This window comes from Callospermophilus lateralis, chromosome 9, assembly GCF_048772815.1.
Source record: "Callospermophilus lateralis isolate mCalLat2 chromosome 9, mCalLat2.hap1, whole genome shotgun sequence".
NCBI lineage: Eukaryota > Metazoa > Chordata > Mammalia > Rodentia > Sciuridae > Callospermophilus > Callospermophilus lateralis.
In genome coordinates this window covers 15909994-15926336 of record NC_135313.1, presented here as the reverse complement: position 1 = coordinate 15926336, position 16343 = coordinate 15909994, and the positions used below count along the sequence as shown (strand labels likewise).

The 16343-nt window shown below is 39.6% G+C and overlaps 1 protein-coding gene across 1 annotated transcript in view; it reads right to left on the bottom strand.

Moving 5' to 3' along the window:
- Epha4 (EPH receptor A4) overlaps window positions 1–16343 on the bottom strand; it is a 131363-nt gene that overhangs the window by 62265 nt on the left and 52755 nt on the right. Inside the window, exon 4 of the mRNA XM_076866630.2 lies at window positions 7355–7510. Within this exon, the coding sequence (XP_076722745.1) occupies window positions 7355–7510 (156 nt within the window). The remainder of the gene's footprint in view (window positions 1–7354; window positions 7511–16343) is intronic.

Sequence of the window (16343 nt, the reverse complement as noted above, 5' to 3'; positions counted from 1 at the left end):
GCTCATCTTCTGCCAGCCTTCAGGTAGTAGGTGGAGCAAGAGTCAACTCTAAGAGGAAAATCAAAATGCTGATAGCAAAGAAGATACACAGTTCTCTCCCCAGGGGATCTCAGAAAAATGCATAATTGACCCTATTTCAAAGAAGCATGCTGTGAATAACCAATGTATGACTTCCATGAATAGTGTCAAAAAATGCCATCCAGAAATGAAGGGGCTCGGCTGATGACAGGCCACCCTTAATTATTCATGGTGGTAAAAAAAAAAAAAATCGTAATAACCTGGCTAAATGGCATTGGCAGATCATTTGAGACTCACTTGAGCATACATTACTGTTCCTCAAACCTGTGCATTTTCCTAACTGAATCCACACTGTACTGTTTATCCCCATAAAATGCAAAGTAGGCTGGAGAGAAAACAGGGATGAAAATTGCATTGTTTTTGAAATAATTCAATAAGAAGGTACCTGATCTTTATGAGCAATCATGATGCTTTTAAATTTTGCAAACAACTACCAAATGGCAAGTGATGGGTCTGGAGTCGCCTAGTACCTTCCACTCTGCACACCTGGTGGTCTCCCCCTGTATCCTTAACTGTCTTCAAAAAAAGAATCATACACTCAATTCTTCAGAGGTACTTTTTTCTATTAGTAGTTAAAAGCAATTTGAAAGGAAGAAATGAGGAGGTGGTTTACTCACTAGTTAAGGTCAGACCTTGAACTACTGAGCTCTAATGAAGCAGCCTAGAAATGGAACAGCTGAAGGCTGCCTCTGAATTGCCAAAATGTCTTTGGTTGCTTTGATCCATTTGTACAGGGTCTGGGGACAGACATATTAGCCGGCTTATCAACTGACTAACAGGCAGGGAGACCATATGTTCTGAACTCAAAACCAACCACGTAATCAGACAATGGGGAGCTGGTGTCTCAATTTGCGCTTTCGCCCCATGACAAATGGAATGCAGTAAGAAACGATGCTATTACATTGCAAATTCGATATAAGACATGAAATAGGAAATCCCCCTAGAAATCTTTTATTTGAGATTTTTTCATACAAACATCTTTACAGAAGTGATTGATGGCATGAATGATAAAAGGGTCAGAGGTCAACAAATGGATCTTCTGAAACAACACTTTGAAATTTGGGGCTTTTTTTTTTCTCTTCACTCTTCAATTAACTAATCCTGCACTACAGCTAATAACAACCTCACTAACTAGTTTCATAGAATGCATTTCCCCACCACTATATTATTAGCTGCTTGTAGCTCTAAAGCAAAAAGAAATATGCTTTTGGGTGAATAAAAATGTAGTTTACTTGAAACTGAAGGCTGCCTTTTATCCCATGGTTTATACATCAAAGCCTCACTCTAGACATCACTCCCCAAATCCCTAAGCCAGACTGTTAAGCATGTAAATCTTTGGGGTAGAGAATTGAACTGAACATCAGGGGCACCTTCAAGAGAGGTTTTGAAAATGGATGTGAGATTCCTCAAATTAAAGCACTTAAAAAAAAAAATAAAAGGAAAAAGAAAAAGAAGAGTCTCTCTTCTCCTGACCTTGGAAACAAGTAAGGACGATGTTATTTTAATTTGCATTCAAATTTTAACAACACAGTCACACAGCACCAGTGGGATCGACACTGGGTTTCCACGAAGATTGCTCATCATTTCATTATGGCTCATTATGTTGATAACTGTCAGAAAGCATTAGAGGCGAGGGCTTTGAGTAATAGAACTGAAATGGTAATTTTAAAACAATACACTTTCTGGAGGAAATACAGTGGCACACTAAATTCAATTAGAAAAGGCAAATGTAGACAAAGTTAGTGATGCTTGTTGTTTGGAGCTTGGCTGTTTAAATTTCTTGATAACCTAAACCTGCAGAAGGCATCCTCAAATCAGGACTTTTCATCGTAGATCTTGGTAAATTTGCCCTCATTAGCTCTAAGCTCTTCCCGTCTACATTGTCTTAAAAGCTGCAATTTTGGAATATTTTAGGCCATGTCTAAGCATCAATCAATCACTCTTTGTTTGACACAGCTGACGAATTATTCAAGGCCCGTTTACTTGGAGACAGATTTGTGAAGGCCCTTCAAGTTGGCAATCTAAAATCATAAGCTCTCATTGAAAGAGGGCTCCTGATCACAGTGCCCTGATAAGTTTCACCAAACACGTTAAATAAAGAGCAAAAGCACAAGGACCGATTTTTTTCAATTGAAAAATATGGAAAACCACTCGGGTAATGGTGGGGGGCAAAGGGGGCAAAAAAACAAAGTAGCGTTTTTTCTTAGATTTACAAAGCCAATTAGGGACTTTGTAAGGCATTTTTTTAACACATTTTGAAATATGGTAGGAAAAAATATGATATTGGCCCTGCTTCCTAGCAAGGGCAAAGAAGACCTTTCTCATATCAGTTATTGGACAAGGAACCAAAGGACTAAGGTAATCAAAAAATCTCCCTGCTGAGGCATGTGGTGGACCCCTCCCTATACTGCTGATTGGCAGACCCACTGCAGACTAAAGCAAAAGGAAGGGACTGGGAAGGAGATATGGAGTGGGCCAGGGGGTACCGCAGTTAGAGGACACCAATTTCCTTAGTAAAAATCACATCAAAATTTCTGCAAAGAAATGATTCATGAAACCCAAATTCCTTCTTCAGCTTCAATGGTGTCCTTGTGTGTGTAGGAATAATAGCATCTGTCCTACTGGCAATAAAAACCCTGTTGCCCTTCTTGACCCATATAGCCATCTGAGGTGAGCATTTACATTTGTATTCTCTGGAAATAACCTAGTGAGACTCTGGAAGGGAAAAAAAAATATATCAACAACAAGTATAAAAAACAAAACTGCACAGAGAGTGTATGTGATTGTGTGACCCCAAAACCAGGTCAGATTTTCTTCATTTAGAAGACAGATTAAGTACTCTATTTCCAGCAAGCGAGAGTGTTGGAGCAGCACAGGCATGAAAGAGGGGATCTCCCGCCTCCTGCCATCCTTGCTACCTAAGGGTGACAGGTTCACATTCCAGCAGCTTCTGTATCACTCAGAAACTTACCTAAAAGGAAGAATCTTGGGCCTGTCCTCTGTCCTGTTCTGATTCCTAAGTGACTTCCAGGCACACTGAGGTTTAAGAAGCACTATCCAAACTCCCTAAATAGTTACCACCTGAAAACACTCAGATCACATGTCCATTGACTGATCTCACTACCTCTGCCAGCAGCTGTTTCTACTAGCCTACCCAGAAGCTCTTGTCAAAAGTTGACTGGTTATTAAATTCTCATAAGTCCTCCGGCAGTGCAGATGGGGTGGACTTCTAGGCGTCTCCCTCTAAATTAGCTGATGCTACTTGTATTCACCTGGTCTCATCGTTCTCCAAGTGAACAAAAACCTGATTTTACAGGCCAGTGGAGCAGAGTCTCTCTTTGGCTAGAAGAATGAGTCTCAAAGAGTGTGTTTTATTTCTTCATTAGTGTGCCGTCACAGTGAGCGATCACTAAATGCAGGGCTGCATGAGAATCCCAGGGTTAAAGACAGCGTAATGAACAAAGAAGGCGCCTGATTATCATGGCTGTCAGCACGAGGGAATTGGGTTTGTCACCTGGCTTAACCAACTGGTAAGAACTGATTAGAGGCTGGAATCAGTTTGAAAGGATCCCTGATGTTTATGTTCCTTTCCATCCCCACATCTTGTCAAAAGAATCCGATAAAGCTGGGAGTGGGGAGGATTATTCTGGGGGTTATCTGAACAAGAGGTTCTTTGAAAAACTCCCACTGTGTTCTCTATTGAAATGTCCACTACAGTGCTGTCCAATGGGACTTTCTGCAAGGACAGAAACTTTCTGTCCACTACTATTGTCAGTACCCCATGTGACTACTGAGCCCTTGAAATGTGGCAAGCATGAATGAGCAACTGTATTTTAAATTTAATCATAATGACTTCGAATTTGGAAAGCTGCATGACCTAGTGGCTACTGTATTGGGCAATGATAGTCCACTATCATTGAAGAGATCTAATGGGAGAGCCATAGGCTAGGAATTGGATTTTAATTCTTCTGCCTAACTTAGTAAATGTTATATCTAGGAGCAAAGAATGGTCATCTCCCTGACTATACCTTTCTCAAAGGAGATCTCAAGAGACTTACATAGTTAACATTATAAATTTAAAAAGTAATAACTTTAAAAGTCAAGTCTGTAGAAAAGTGGTTTGAACTTCAACTGTACAATGGAATTGATGACTATCTTTTGAAAATATTGATGCTTGAGTCCCATTCCAGTGAGCCAGGGGTACAATGTGGCCACCAGAAGATCTCATTGTATAGTCAGAAGGAAATCACTGATAAGACATAATGATAACCTGCTGGAGAGGTGGTCTGGGGGAGGAAATGAACTTTCAGGGAAGAAAAAGGAGGAGAACAAACATTTATTAGATCCTCACCATGTGTCAGACCTTTGCAAATATGTTCTTAGCTACTTTTTAACACCACCACAGGCATAGAGGTGAGAATCCACTTTACAGGTAGAGGAAGGACTTGGAGAGATTAAACACCCTCTCAGTGTCACCAACTTGGTTGGTGGTTAAAGCCAAGGCTGTCTGCCTGGTAAGACTCGTGGAACCATCTGCATTGAGTTTCCGCTTCACTGAGGGGCTGGGTGCCGAGTCAGCAGGATTCAGTCACAATTAGGACAATGCCTGTGATCTTGCAGCAGAGAGGAAGAAAAGTTCCATGAGCAGGAGGGCGAGGACCACCTGTGGCTTTGGTGTCCCCATGGGTCTTCTATCCATGACTCAAAAACCCACTGCCCTTGCTCCCTTTACCTTGTCAAAAACCATCTCAGAAAAACACAAAAATTACTTTCATTTTTCAAGTTTTTGTTTCATATGTATGTTAAAATCAATCTTTTTATTCATCTATAATATCAGGATAAAGCTAATTAATTCATTTCCACAGAAATAAAATTCTAAGGGCTCCTCTGCCTTGTCATTATTACACATATGGTCAGCAGCCCAGTATCATAGACATATGGCAACCTTGGGAGGGTCCCTAAACTCCCAAGGAGCAGGGTACAGGAGGAATTCAGTAATGGTCACATGGCTCCCTATAGCGCTGGACAACCGGTCAGAATCAGGAGATGGCCAGGCCGCATGGTCCGAGGTGAGACTCCTGACATTTGCAGCACAATCCAACTCAACCTGGAGAAGCTTTTCCAATGGAGAGGGGGCCTGCCTGATGCAAATAAATGGCCATGATCATGATGTCGGCCCCCAATAGTTCCCCTCTATTGTGCTCGAAACTCCCACTGGAGAGTTGTTGGCAGTGTGTGTGAAGACAGGCAGGAAGTTTATGATTAAATGAATCACACAAACTTGAACACATCACAGAAATATTTCAATTGGGAAAGACAAAGCCAGGACTTGAACAGAGCAAACAAAAGCAGCCATCCAGAAGGAACGAGGGGAAAGAAGGCCAAGAAATCCTTGTCGGCTTCGGTTACACCCAAGGCTGACCTCACCTCTGGAAGTTTATGCTTGACCTGGGAGACGGTGCAAGAAAACCTCCCAGGAACTAGAAACTATGTGAGTCTTGGGATTGTGTGGCTTTGATACCACAGTGGGGTGTGGTCTGGGGAATGCTTTTTATCACCTCTGAACTGGAAGCTGCCCTATCTATAAAATAAAGATAACACCTACCTTATGGACTCGATACAACTGAACCAGGTAATAATTTTTTTTTTAAAGTCCCTCCTATATTAACTAACTGTGTATGATTTTTAAGTTGTCATCATCATCATCATTAGTAGTAGTATTGTTTCTTGTTATGAAACGCTGCAGAGGTTATGGAAATACCAGCCCAAACTTGGGATGGACCAGAAATCTCTCTCCCCACTTCTTTCCAAGGTGATGTACCTGGTCATGACAGACAGTGGCCCCGTGGCAGCCCGAACTGCTTCAAGGCCAGGAAGAGCTTCTCTTCTCAGGTGATGCTGGTCCTGGGCCAGCCAAGATGGGATTTACAGTTGTTAAGGAGCATACTAAGAATAATTATAATTATAGTAAAAGCCAAAATATATCAGCAGCATCATTTTATGCATTTTACATAACATAAGCAGGATGAGGCTGTGAAATATCAACAGGCACGAAAGGACACAGAGGCTGTGCACCCCTGATCCAGAAAATGCAAATCCAAAATGTTCTCAATTCAGATATTTTGAGTGCAGACATGACACAATAAGAGAGATATTCCACACCTGACTTGTGATGGGGGACAGTTAAAACATTGATGCCCTGAAAATATTGTACAAAATCCTTCAGGCTATGCGTAACAGCTGTATATGAAACATAACCACATTTGATGTTTAGATATGGGTTCCATTTCTAAAATGTCTTCTTAGCTGTATGCAAATTTTTCAAATGCCCCTCCCCCCCACACACAAAAAATATCCTAAATTTAAAATATTTCTGGTCCCAAGCATGTTGGAAAAGGGAAACTCAATTTGTACTATTATTAACACATTCTACCGATGAACGAACTGAAGCTGACCAGTCACCCAGCTACTAAAAGAGTGCGTCAGAAAACAAACACAAACCCTGGGGACTTTCTATGCACTAAACCACCACATCCCCAGAAACAGACTTCATTAACAAACCCAGGAAGTGAAATGCTGGCACCTTCACTCCTGTCCTGGTCCAGGTCACAGCCACTGCAGGATCCATGAAACCCAGAGTGTGCATGAAAGGAACAGCAACACCTGGGAACACTTTCCAAATAAGGTGTGAGAAGAGCTCTCTCTACTGCCCTTCACACCAGGCTTCTCAGCTCCATCCACTCATTAGCCCAACATTTATTAAGTGACTATCATTAAAGAAGCATTTATTAGGATCCAGAACTAAGTGTTATGAACACAAAACTATGAGGAAAGACGGAAGAGGTATAATGGCAGGTACAGCAATGACCTCAGACACACTGAGCTGTCTCTTTGCACACTGAAACCACATTCTCAAACTCTGCTCTCTACCTGTTTCTCCCACAGCTGTAAGCTTTGCGCAGTGCTCTATGCAATGGTAAAGCCATTTGTAAATTCCAGTCTCAGCTCTAATTACACTGTCAGACAGCCCCTGAACACTCAATCTCTGTTCCACAAAGCAGTCTGCTGGCAGCTGCGCATTTTGAAGGCAAGCAGAAACGGTGAAAAAGATTCTTTCTTTTCATGAGCATTTTCCCTGCTATGATTGAGAAGAGATGCATGCTTGATCTAATTTGCCCCCTGCATGGCTATCCTGGGAGAAGACCTGGCAGTGCCCTGCTAGGTGGTAATGAAAGCTGTTGGCATCACAGGAACGGGAGACAAGCAAACAACTTACGGGTGCAGGGCATAGAGGCAGCATCATTGTCAGCTCGGAAAAAATCTCGGTCACAGGTGCACGAGGTGGCGCCTTCCCAGACAGAGTAGCTGTGGGGTGGACACTTGGCACAGGTGGCATCCGTGGAGAGAGCCTTGTAATATCCAATTTTGCAAGCTGCAGGGAAGGAGAAAAGAACAAGAGAACAAATATAAACCACTGCGAATACAGCAAAGCAAAATGTGAAGCCACTTCCTTAGCTCAGAGGAAGGAAGATGTCTATGCTAATTACTGATGATCAGCTATGGCTTGAGATACAGGTGTAGTTGCCCAGCCATTAATTGATTACAGCCATCCTTTAAGGGTCCTTTACATTCTTGGTTAGGTGGCAAGAGGCCCCCTAGGAGATATTGGCTTAAAATTGGTGGTACCCACTAAAAGCAAAGCCTAAGTTTGCTGAATGCCTTTCTATGTGCCAGGTACCCTGTATCTGCACTCTCTTGTTTAATTTTTATAACACTCTTTCCATAAACACTATTATTATCTTTACCTTAGAAATTCCTGCTGAGAGCAGGTAATTACTGGTATGAGACTAAGTGTCTGGTAAGTGTCAGTAACCAAGTTTGACCCTGGGTGTTCTGCCCCCAAAGCCACCCGCTCTGGGATCTAAGAGCATGGTTTTTAACCAACCAGTGTAAAGTATGCCTAAATGGTAGCAAAGAGGTGGTGTGTGATTATTTCCTATTACACCTACAGAGAGCACCATATCACACAACCAAGAAAAGCAATTATATATATATATATATGTAAATGTTTTGTAAGGTATGTGTCATAATTTCAGGGCAAAATAATAAAAACTACTAACTGTAGATCCTGGAATATAATGTGGTGGTTTTTTGTTTGTTTGTTTGTTTTTATTTATTTTTTTTCCTCCGATATAAATTTATTTCAATTTAATCTTATTTATTTGTTTTTTTTTTAATTAATTTTTATTGTAGGTTGTTCAAAACATTACATAGTTCTTGATATATCATATTTCACACTTTGATTCAATGTTTGTTTGTTTTTAGATCAGCAAATATTTTTTTGTTTATTTCAAGTTAATGAAATCCTCCTGTTTTTTTCTTCCTCTATTTCAGCACCCTCACCTTCAAGAGGTTGGTACAGAGAACAAGAGTGGTATAATTCTTTATGCACCTGAGATGTTTTCTATGACTTCATTTTTATAAACACCACACTGACACTGAGAACTACTTTTGCTAATGTGGAAAAATTCAATAATGCTGCAAAACCTCATAATAAAAAAAAATAGTTAATAAGGCCCTGCTTCCCCAGTTTCCCCCTCTATGTTATTCATGATCTGTTCCAACATGAAATTAAAACTGACCAATACTATCAGTATTAAACTCACAGAGGCAAGGTCATTAAAAATAAAGTTTTCCCAGCCAGGCATGGTGGTGTACCCCTCTAATTCCAACAACTTGAGAGGCTGAGGCAGGAGGATCCCAGGTTCAAGGCCAGCCTTGGCAGCTCTCAAAGTAAAATAAATAAAAAGGGCTGAAGATGCAGCTCAATGGTAACCCACCCCCAACCCCCCACCACCAGGTTCAATCTTCAGTACCAAAATAAATAAATAAAATTATTCCATAACATCAAAGGTGCATTTTTTCTTCTTCTTTTTTTATTTATTTGTTCTAATTAGTTATACATGACAGCACAATGTTCTTCGGTTTCCTTGTACACAAATGGAGCACAATTCAAAGATCTATTTTAAAAAGTGAGATAATTACGATCTTCCCAGCATGATCCAATCTCAGTCCTCTCCATTTACTACATCCCCAGGTTGTACCCATACTGTCAAAAACACCAGCTGGGAGAAGAACCTACGGGGACATTTTCCATCAGCCTGACCATCAAGAAACTAACCAATGCTAGCAACCCAGCAGATCTTTCTGGAAGGAGATCTAAGGACCTGCAAAGATACTTGATTCTCGGGGACTATGTGGCCGTGATCCCCTGCCAGCCCCATGCATGAAGCATCTTGCAGACTCCCCAGAAGCCTGCTCCTTTCTGCGTGTCCTCTGACATTTTCTGCCTCACATGCTCATCACACAAGCGGAAAGGGAGTTTAGTGGGAGCTCAGAAATGCACACAGTTACTTCACTCTTATTAACTGAAGTTGTTTATGGAATTTCCTTTAACGAGCTCAAACTTTATGACGTGTGCAGCACCAACAATAAAAGTGCTCAGAGATCAATCTCTCCCTTATTTGCTTTCGTCCTTCACTGGACCGAAGCATCTTAGAAAAACAAGCTGCTCCAGTGACTGAGATTTATGTGTCTCAAGTTTACACACATCGCATAATTAGATAAGGTTCACCTTGCAAAGGGCTGTTTGGTCAACCTAAGATGGCCCTAGGGTTTCCATTAAAATCAGAAACCCAGGTTTGGTAGGAAGAAGCACTGGGGCTCAGGCCGGGCCATATCAACACAAAGAGCCCAAACTCCCTGGGTCCCACCTGTCATCAGTGGGTCACAGTCAATAAAAAAAAACTGGAGGTAACTTGTTCAGAACTGCCAAGAAGGTACACATTATGTCTTTTTTGTTTTTTTCCCAAGAATAATCTGTTTGTTCCTGACTGATTCTCATGTGCTTTTGATTTCATCCAGAATCAAAATCTAAAATTGAATAGTGGGAGTAGAAGATGAATAATAATGAAAATTAACCAATAACTGGTCAATGTGACACAAAAACAGCACTTGTTTTGGTTGGGGAATTGGGGATTGAATCCAGCAGTGTCTCACCACTAAGCCACTCCTGCATCCCCCTTTGTGATTTTTTTTTTTTTTTTTTTTTTAAAGACAGGGTCTGGTCAAGTTGCCCAGGCTGGTCTCAAACTTGAGAACCTCCTGCCTCAGCCTCCAGAGCCGCTGGGGTGACAAGTGTGTGCCACTATGTCCCACTGAAAACAGTACCTCTAAAAATCTCATGGGGGCACTGCTATTTCTTCAACTTACGTATGTAGTTCTTAAAAGACTATTAGTTTGAAAAATTAAACTCCAGAGTTCACAAACATCAGATTGGAAGATGTTTCTTCCAATTTGTTAAAGTCCCCAAATTCAGTATTTTAGGTGAATTTAAGGAAAAAATGAATTTGCAAGCTTATATTTTCTTCTGTTTTTCTTCCAAGCTGATACTAAAATGTTACCAAGAATAAAAATACGTGAATTCATTTGGGAAATACACAGCTTCATACCAATTTGGAGAATTGAAAGCTGCGGGTTTTTTTTAACATGTCGAGTATTTTTACCCTTTTCCTGTTTTACAAGCACAAGCAGAAAATATAAAATTGTCATTGTGCTATTCTCGGCAGCTCTTGCTACCCTTAACACATTCTTTTGTCTTCAACTACATTAAGATCATGTTATTAATATTTCAGGATTCTTAGAAAGGCGCTCTCAAAATACAGCAGTGGCTATCCACACAAACAAACATTTGGCGGCTTAACGTTCAAAACAACCTACCAAATGGATGGTTCCCCTACATTTCTCTGCTGTGTGGTTGACGGCCTTCCAGTATTTGATGCATGAATGTGTGAAGTCCATTCTGCATTTTTTTTATTCAACACTCGCTAACATCTGAAAATATTCACTGTCTCCTTCATTCTGAACAAAACCCCTGTAAGAGATTCCCTTGGCATAGCAGGCACTGACGTGTGTTAGTTTTTCCCATCATTCTCTCCTGGTTGAGAACTGCTACCCTGCATTTTTTTTGAATGCTACTGACTTTTTAATCAAGTCCAAAGTGCTTCCTCAAGAAGCATCTTCCTCCTGCCCTCTTCCCAGTGAGGCTGCAGCAGGCAGGGAAGGGGTACCTGAGAACAGTCTCCTTACTTGGCCTTCTGACTTCCATTATGGGAAGATAGTTCACATCAGCAAAGCAAAACTTGCACTCAGTTCTTTTAGCTTTGTCTTGATTACTGCTTTCTGTTAACATAACATGAAGGAAGGAGATGGAGGAAAAGGGGAGGAAGAAAGACTATGTTCTTTCATCAGCTCACCAACGACCACAACAAGGTTAATTTTAAAACTCATCAGTAAATTCTCTTTGTAGAATAATAAGTTGCAGTTACCTTTTGTTAGATGCAAAAATGTTTTTCAAGCTAATACAACATCTGCTAGATATATTTTGGTGCACAGACACGAATACATGGAGATGTAATGCCCAATTTCACAGCTGTTATAGCTGTTCTTTAACACATATCCTACATAGATGGTCAGTCTTGTTTTTTCTTTCCAAGAAACATAGAAAGAAAATATAGAACCTGATTGTCTTTACAGCTCATTTTAAACTAGTTTTAAAAAATAGCTATGTGTGTCATAGCAAGTGTGGTTTTAAATATCAAGCAATTGAGAACTGTGTTTACATGTATTACATTGTTTCATTTAATTGTCAAAATAACCCCATGGGCTTGTGGCACTAACACTAGTCCCATTTTGCAGATGAAGGAGCAGGTGGTTTTAGGTAGGCTTCAAGATCACACCAATAAGCAGTAAAGTCAAACATCTATCTAACTCCAGTGCTTATGTTTTTCTGAGTTTTCACATACTGTGGTTACCTAGCATGAGGATTGATCTTCAATAAAAATGTGACTTGGATATTAATGATGGGGTGGGGAAGTGAGTTAGTCTCAACTTCTATTTGCCCCCAAGTCCAACTCATTGCTGGCTGCATGGACCACACTTTGTTAACTGTGATCCACTACCTACATCACAAAGACTTGGGAAAGTTACTAAAACCAGGCTCCAGTCCAAGTTTAGGATTGTCTGGTGGGGCATAAGAACCTTCTTTTCTTACAAACTCAGAGGCCAGTGAAAATCCTGCTGGTCCAGGGACCACACTTTGAAAACCATTGCCTGGCAGAAAACAGATCTACCTCCAAGAAAAATGTCAAAGTGTTGTTCATATCAGATAAGCTCAAACCACTTCACTCCTCTTTCTCAATATCCAAATGCTACTGGGTCAAATGATTTTCAGAAGAAAAATAGTCTTGGTGTGGGGAAATGGCATGTCAGAAATGTGATAGCTTTAAAATATAAAGAATAAAGAATATCCTTATAGAACTTAAGTTATTCTTCAAGCAAAGATAAATATGCCCTGTAATATCCCCAGTGTGATTAGAACAGAACTTGGGGTAGAATAGCCTTGTAAAAATGAACTGCTCTAAAAGAAGGAAAAAACACAAAATTTATACCCAGTTATGCTAAAGGTCACATTTTAGAATTCAAAGTCGCCCATCCCCATCCCAGTGTTCCAAGTCACAGCCTCAGCACTTGAAAGGCAGATGTTGGAGGGCAGTACAGCAGTTCAAGAACACCCTGAGCAGTACAGCAAGACCCAGCATAAATAAATAGAAAATTAAATGCAATATTTCAAAGGAAGTCTACCACATTAGTACTGTCTCAAATAAATTGTCCTCTCATACCAATACTGTGAAGTTATCATATTGTACTTCACAACTATTAAATGGCACAGTAAGTCTATGCTTATTTGATTTCACACAATTTTGTTTCCTTGATAATAAGTTTAGGATAGTAAAATATAATTGTTCAAAAACACTTAGTAAATAAATTAATCATCTGGGTTTGTTTTTTGTTTGTTTGTTTGTTTGTTTGTTTGTTTTTTGGTGTGTATGTGTATGCACTCTGGAGAAACAATTTTCCAAAAGACAGTTGCAAGACTAGAAATTCAAGTTCGTGCCATTCACGGGATGGTTCGCACTCTCTAATGAATATTTGGGTAATTTGTAAAAAAGATTTATTGAGTTGTTTGAAGGCTCTAACTGGATGTCAATCTTTAGTATCCTCAGGACATTATTTTGAAATGGCATTGGGGAGATGATGGAGATACAAAAGATCAGATAAAACTGAAATATTCTATTTTGGTTACCTTAATCAAATCTATAAAGGAATAGGCCAGAAATCCACCTAGGACAGTTAAGATACTTAGGATGGAGATGTTTTATAATCAACAACAGCAGGAATGTTAAATGAAGAACAGCAAAGGCAAACAAACCAACAACAACAACAACAACAAAAAGGCTATTTTCTACCTAAAAGTCCTACTCACTGTCTGATTTGCTCTTAAACTTCATAGTACTTTATACCAAGGGCAGCCTGGACATATGAGAATGGGCTGGCTTTGGACCTGGACCTGTAGAGACCAGAATTTGTGACTTAGCTCTGCTATTTATTAGCTATATGAACTTGAACAAGTAATTTGGCTTTTCTCTACCTCAATATTGTCACTTGCAGGGCTGATGTGAGGAAGAGGAAGATGAGAACACAGCCTATGTGTGGTGTGTGCTGGCTATGCACTGAAAGATCACTTGCTCTCACTACTGGTTACAACTAGTGTAACTGGCTGTAAGAAGTGAAGATAATCCACATATTTAATTTTTAAAAAAAAAATGTTTTTCTTTATATAAAATGGAAAAAAATCTAAAAATGAAAATAAATAAGAATACAATTTCTAAAACATATAGAATGACATTTATTATTGCTTTATTTTCCTCTCTTAACAGAAGGTGGAAAACGTGGGGCTAACTTCTGATTCATAGACTCTGCATCTTATTCAGTAGCCACCATTAAGATAAGTATCAAGTAAAAAATGTATTTTTATTTTTAAAATGTAAGCAAACTTTTAAATTATAAAGTAACTTAAGCTACTGTGTTGGGTTTTCATGGTTTCTTCTCTCCACCAGTAGTGTATGATGCGAACCTTCTCCTCCATCAAGCCCAGATTCTATTTTCTGCCCTCCATCTCCTCCCATTATTTCCCTTCTTACTTGGGAGCTAGCTGTCAGGAAAACAGACAAGGGAAAAAATGACAGGAAAAAAACTATGCTGAAAATTGCCTTGCTCTTTCACGAACAGAATGCAGCATAATCCCATAAATAGGTGGGTAATTCTAAAATGTCAGATGTATGTGGTTTCCACATCAGGTGCAGTAAATCCTCTAGAAGCAAATCCACATAAAGCTTGCTAAATTTAAATGAACTCCATAAACATTATTGAGCACAAATGAAAAAGAACACAATAGAGAGATAACTTCTTATTTCCCCACCTTGACCATCTAATTATTTGAGGAGTTCTTTCTCTTTGGTGAATTTGGAGGGAGAGAGCTTGCACAGGAGAGGTTCAAATAAACAGCAAAGAGAAGCAAATTTTCAGCCCATTTTCAAGACCTAATTCCATTGTCAGAAACTTGGCTTAAAAGCAGCCCTGTTCCCTACACATGTGGAGGCGATGGGGCTGGAGATCAGCTCTTCAATCCTGTAACTCTAATCTTTGCCTGGTAAACCTGGGGTTCTCTCAGCAGGGACCCTGCCAAGGCATGAGGCTTCCTACTTACCTGGAAGGACTGACTGAAGGAGGGAAGGGCTCCAGTGTCTTTGAAAGACATGTTGCATGCTGTTCTAATGCCTAGAGGTTGCTCCCAGGTGTGACAAAAGGACTGTTCTGAACTTGGACTTAGGTATGTTCATTGCAGTTTTCTCTAGGAGGGAGCTGTCATGAATTTGTAACAGATCACAATAGAGCATTGTTCAGAATGAATGGATGGATTATTTCAATTTGATAAGGTGACAATTTTATAATAGAGGGCAGCAACAGCAACCTATAATCACCATAAGATTTTTTTTTAATGCATCTATTTTACTAAATGAAGATCTCCTATTACCTACTGTAATCCTGTTTCAATTCTCCCATGTAGGATATTGAAAATTTACTATATAAAGAATGGATATTCTGAATCTCAATATTACCTTGAAAAATAATTCAGAAAAGCAATCTAATCCCTAGAGCTATACAGATTTTATGGACACATTTTTTTTCCTTTTATTAATGTAAAGTTTTTCTAAAATTTCATACAACAATGATTATGACTTTCTTTGGAAAACTTTGAGATTATGAAATATTCATTTGAGTTTTCTCAACTTATTGATCTATCAAAGAGATAAATTTGAGTAGAATGAGCACAACTTAATTAAAGGACTTTATAATCATTGAGGGTTGTGGAAGTGATGAAAACATCTCTTTGCCTACTATGCTAAAGTTTATATTAGCAAAATGAATGAAAGCTGAAAAATCACAAATCACCCCAATGCAAAAAAAAAAAAAAAAATCAAGACACCCAATTACTTCTTAATGAGCTAAATTTAGAAATTTTTTAATCAATTTTTTAAAAAAACTGATCTCTGCCTTGAATTTAAATATAAAAATGACTAAGTATCTGAAACACTTTTGAAAGATTTAAGCAAGTTCTACCATATAAACTACCAACCCTGCAGCAAGGGCACATCCATCCCAGCTGTGGCTTGCAAATCCAGAGCCACTGAGAGCAAAATTGATTGACATTTTACAGAGCATCAGGCTTTTTGATGAGTCTCCACTGTCTTCCTCACCCTTTGATATTTGGGATACATAAAGACTAGTGGCTCATTACAGATTCTCGGGTGACAAATAACAGGTTAGGGCACTGAACAGAGGAAGCAGCTGTTCTTTCCTTCTTCCGCTCCTCACCCTCCTTTGTGGATCTAGGTAAAAGTTTCATCCATTGCTAGGTATGTACAACTGTCCATTCCTGGGGTCATTTATGTTTTAGCAAACATTTATTAATCTTTTACATAATAATGGCAACAGTAATAATGAGAGTGACTATTCAGTGACCACATACTGTTTAACAAACACATACTAAGAGTCTCAGTCTGAGAGGTTGAGACTTTCTATGGAACTGAGACCTTCAAGGGAGAGAGCAGAACACAACTCACTCTCATATCTACAGGGGTGCTCCCCTGCAGAAGTGCCTCTGGACTTCTGTGGGGACCCTCGTCATGCATCTAACCCAGGTTGTCTGTCATAAAAGGAACTGAGTAGAAAAGCCAGCTGAGTTAATAGGATTTCTGAGTATCAACCAAAGAAAGAGTCAAGCCAGGAGGCTGGTTCCAACC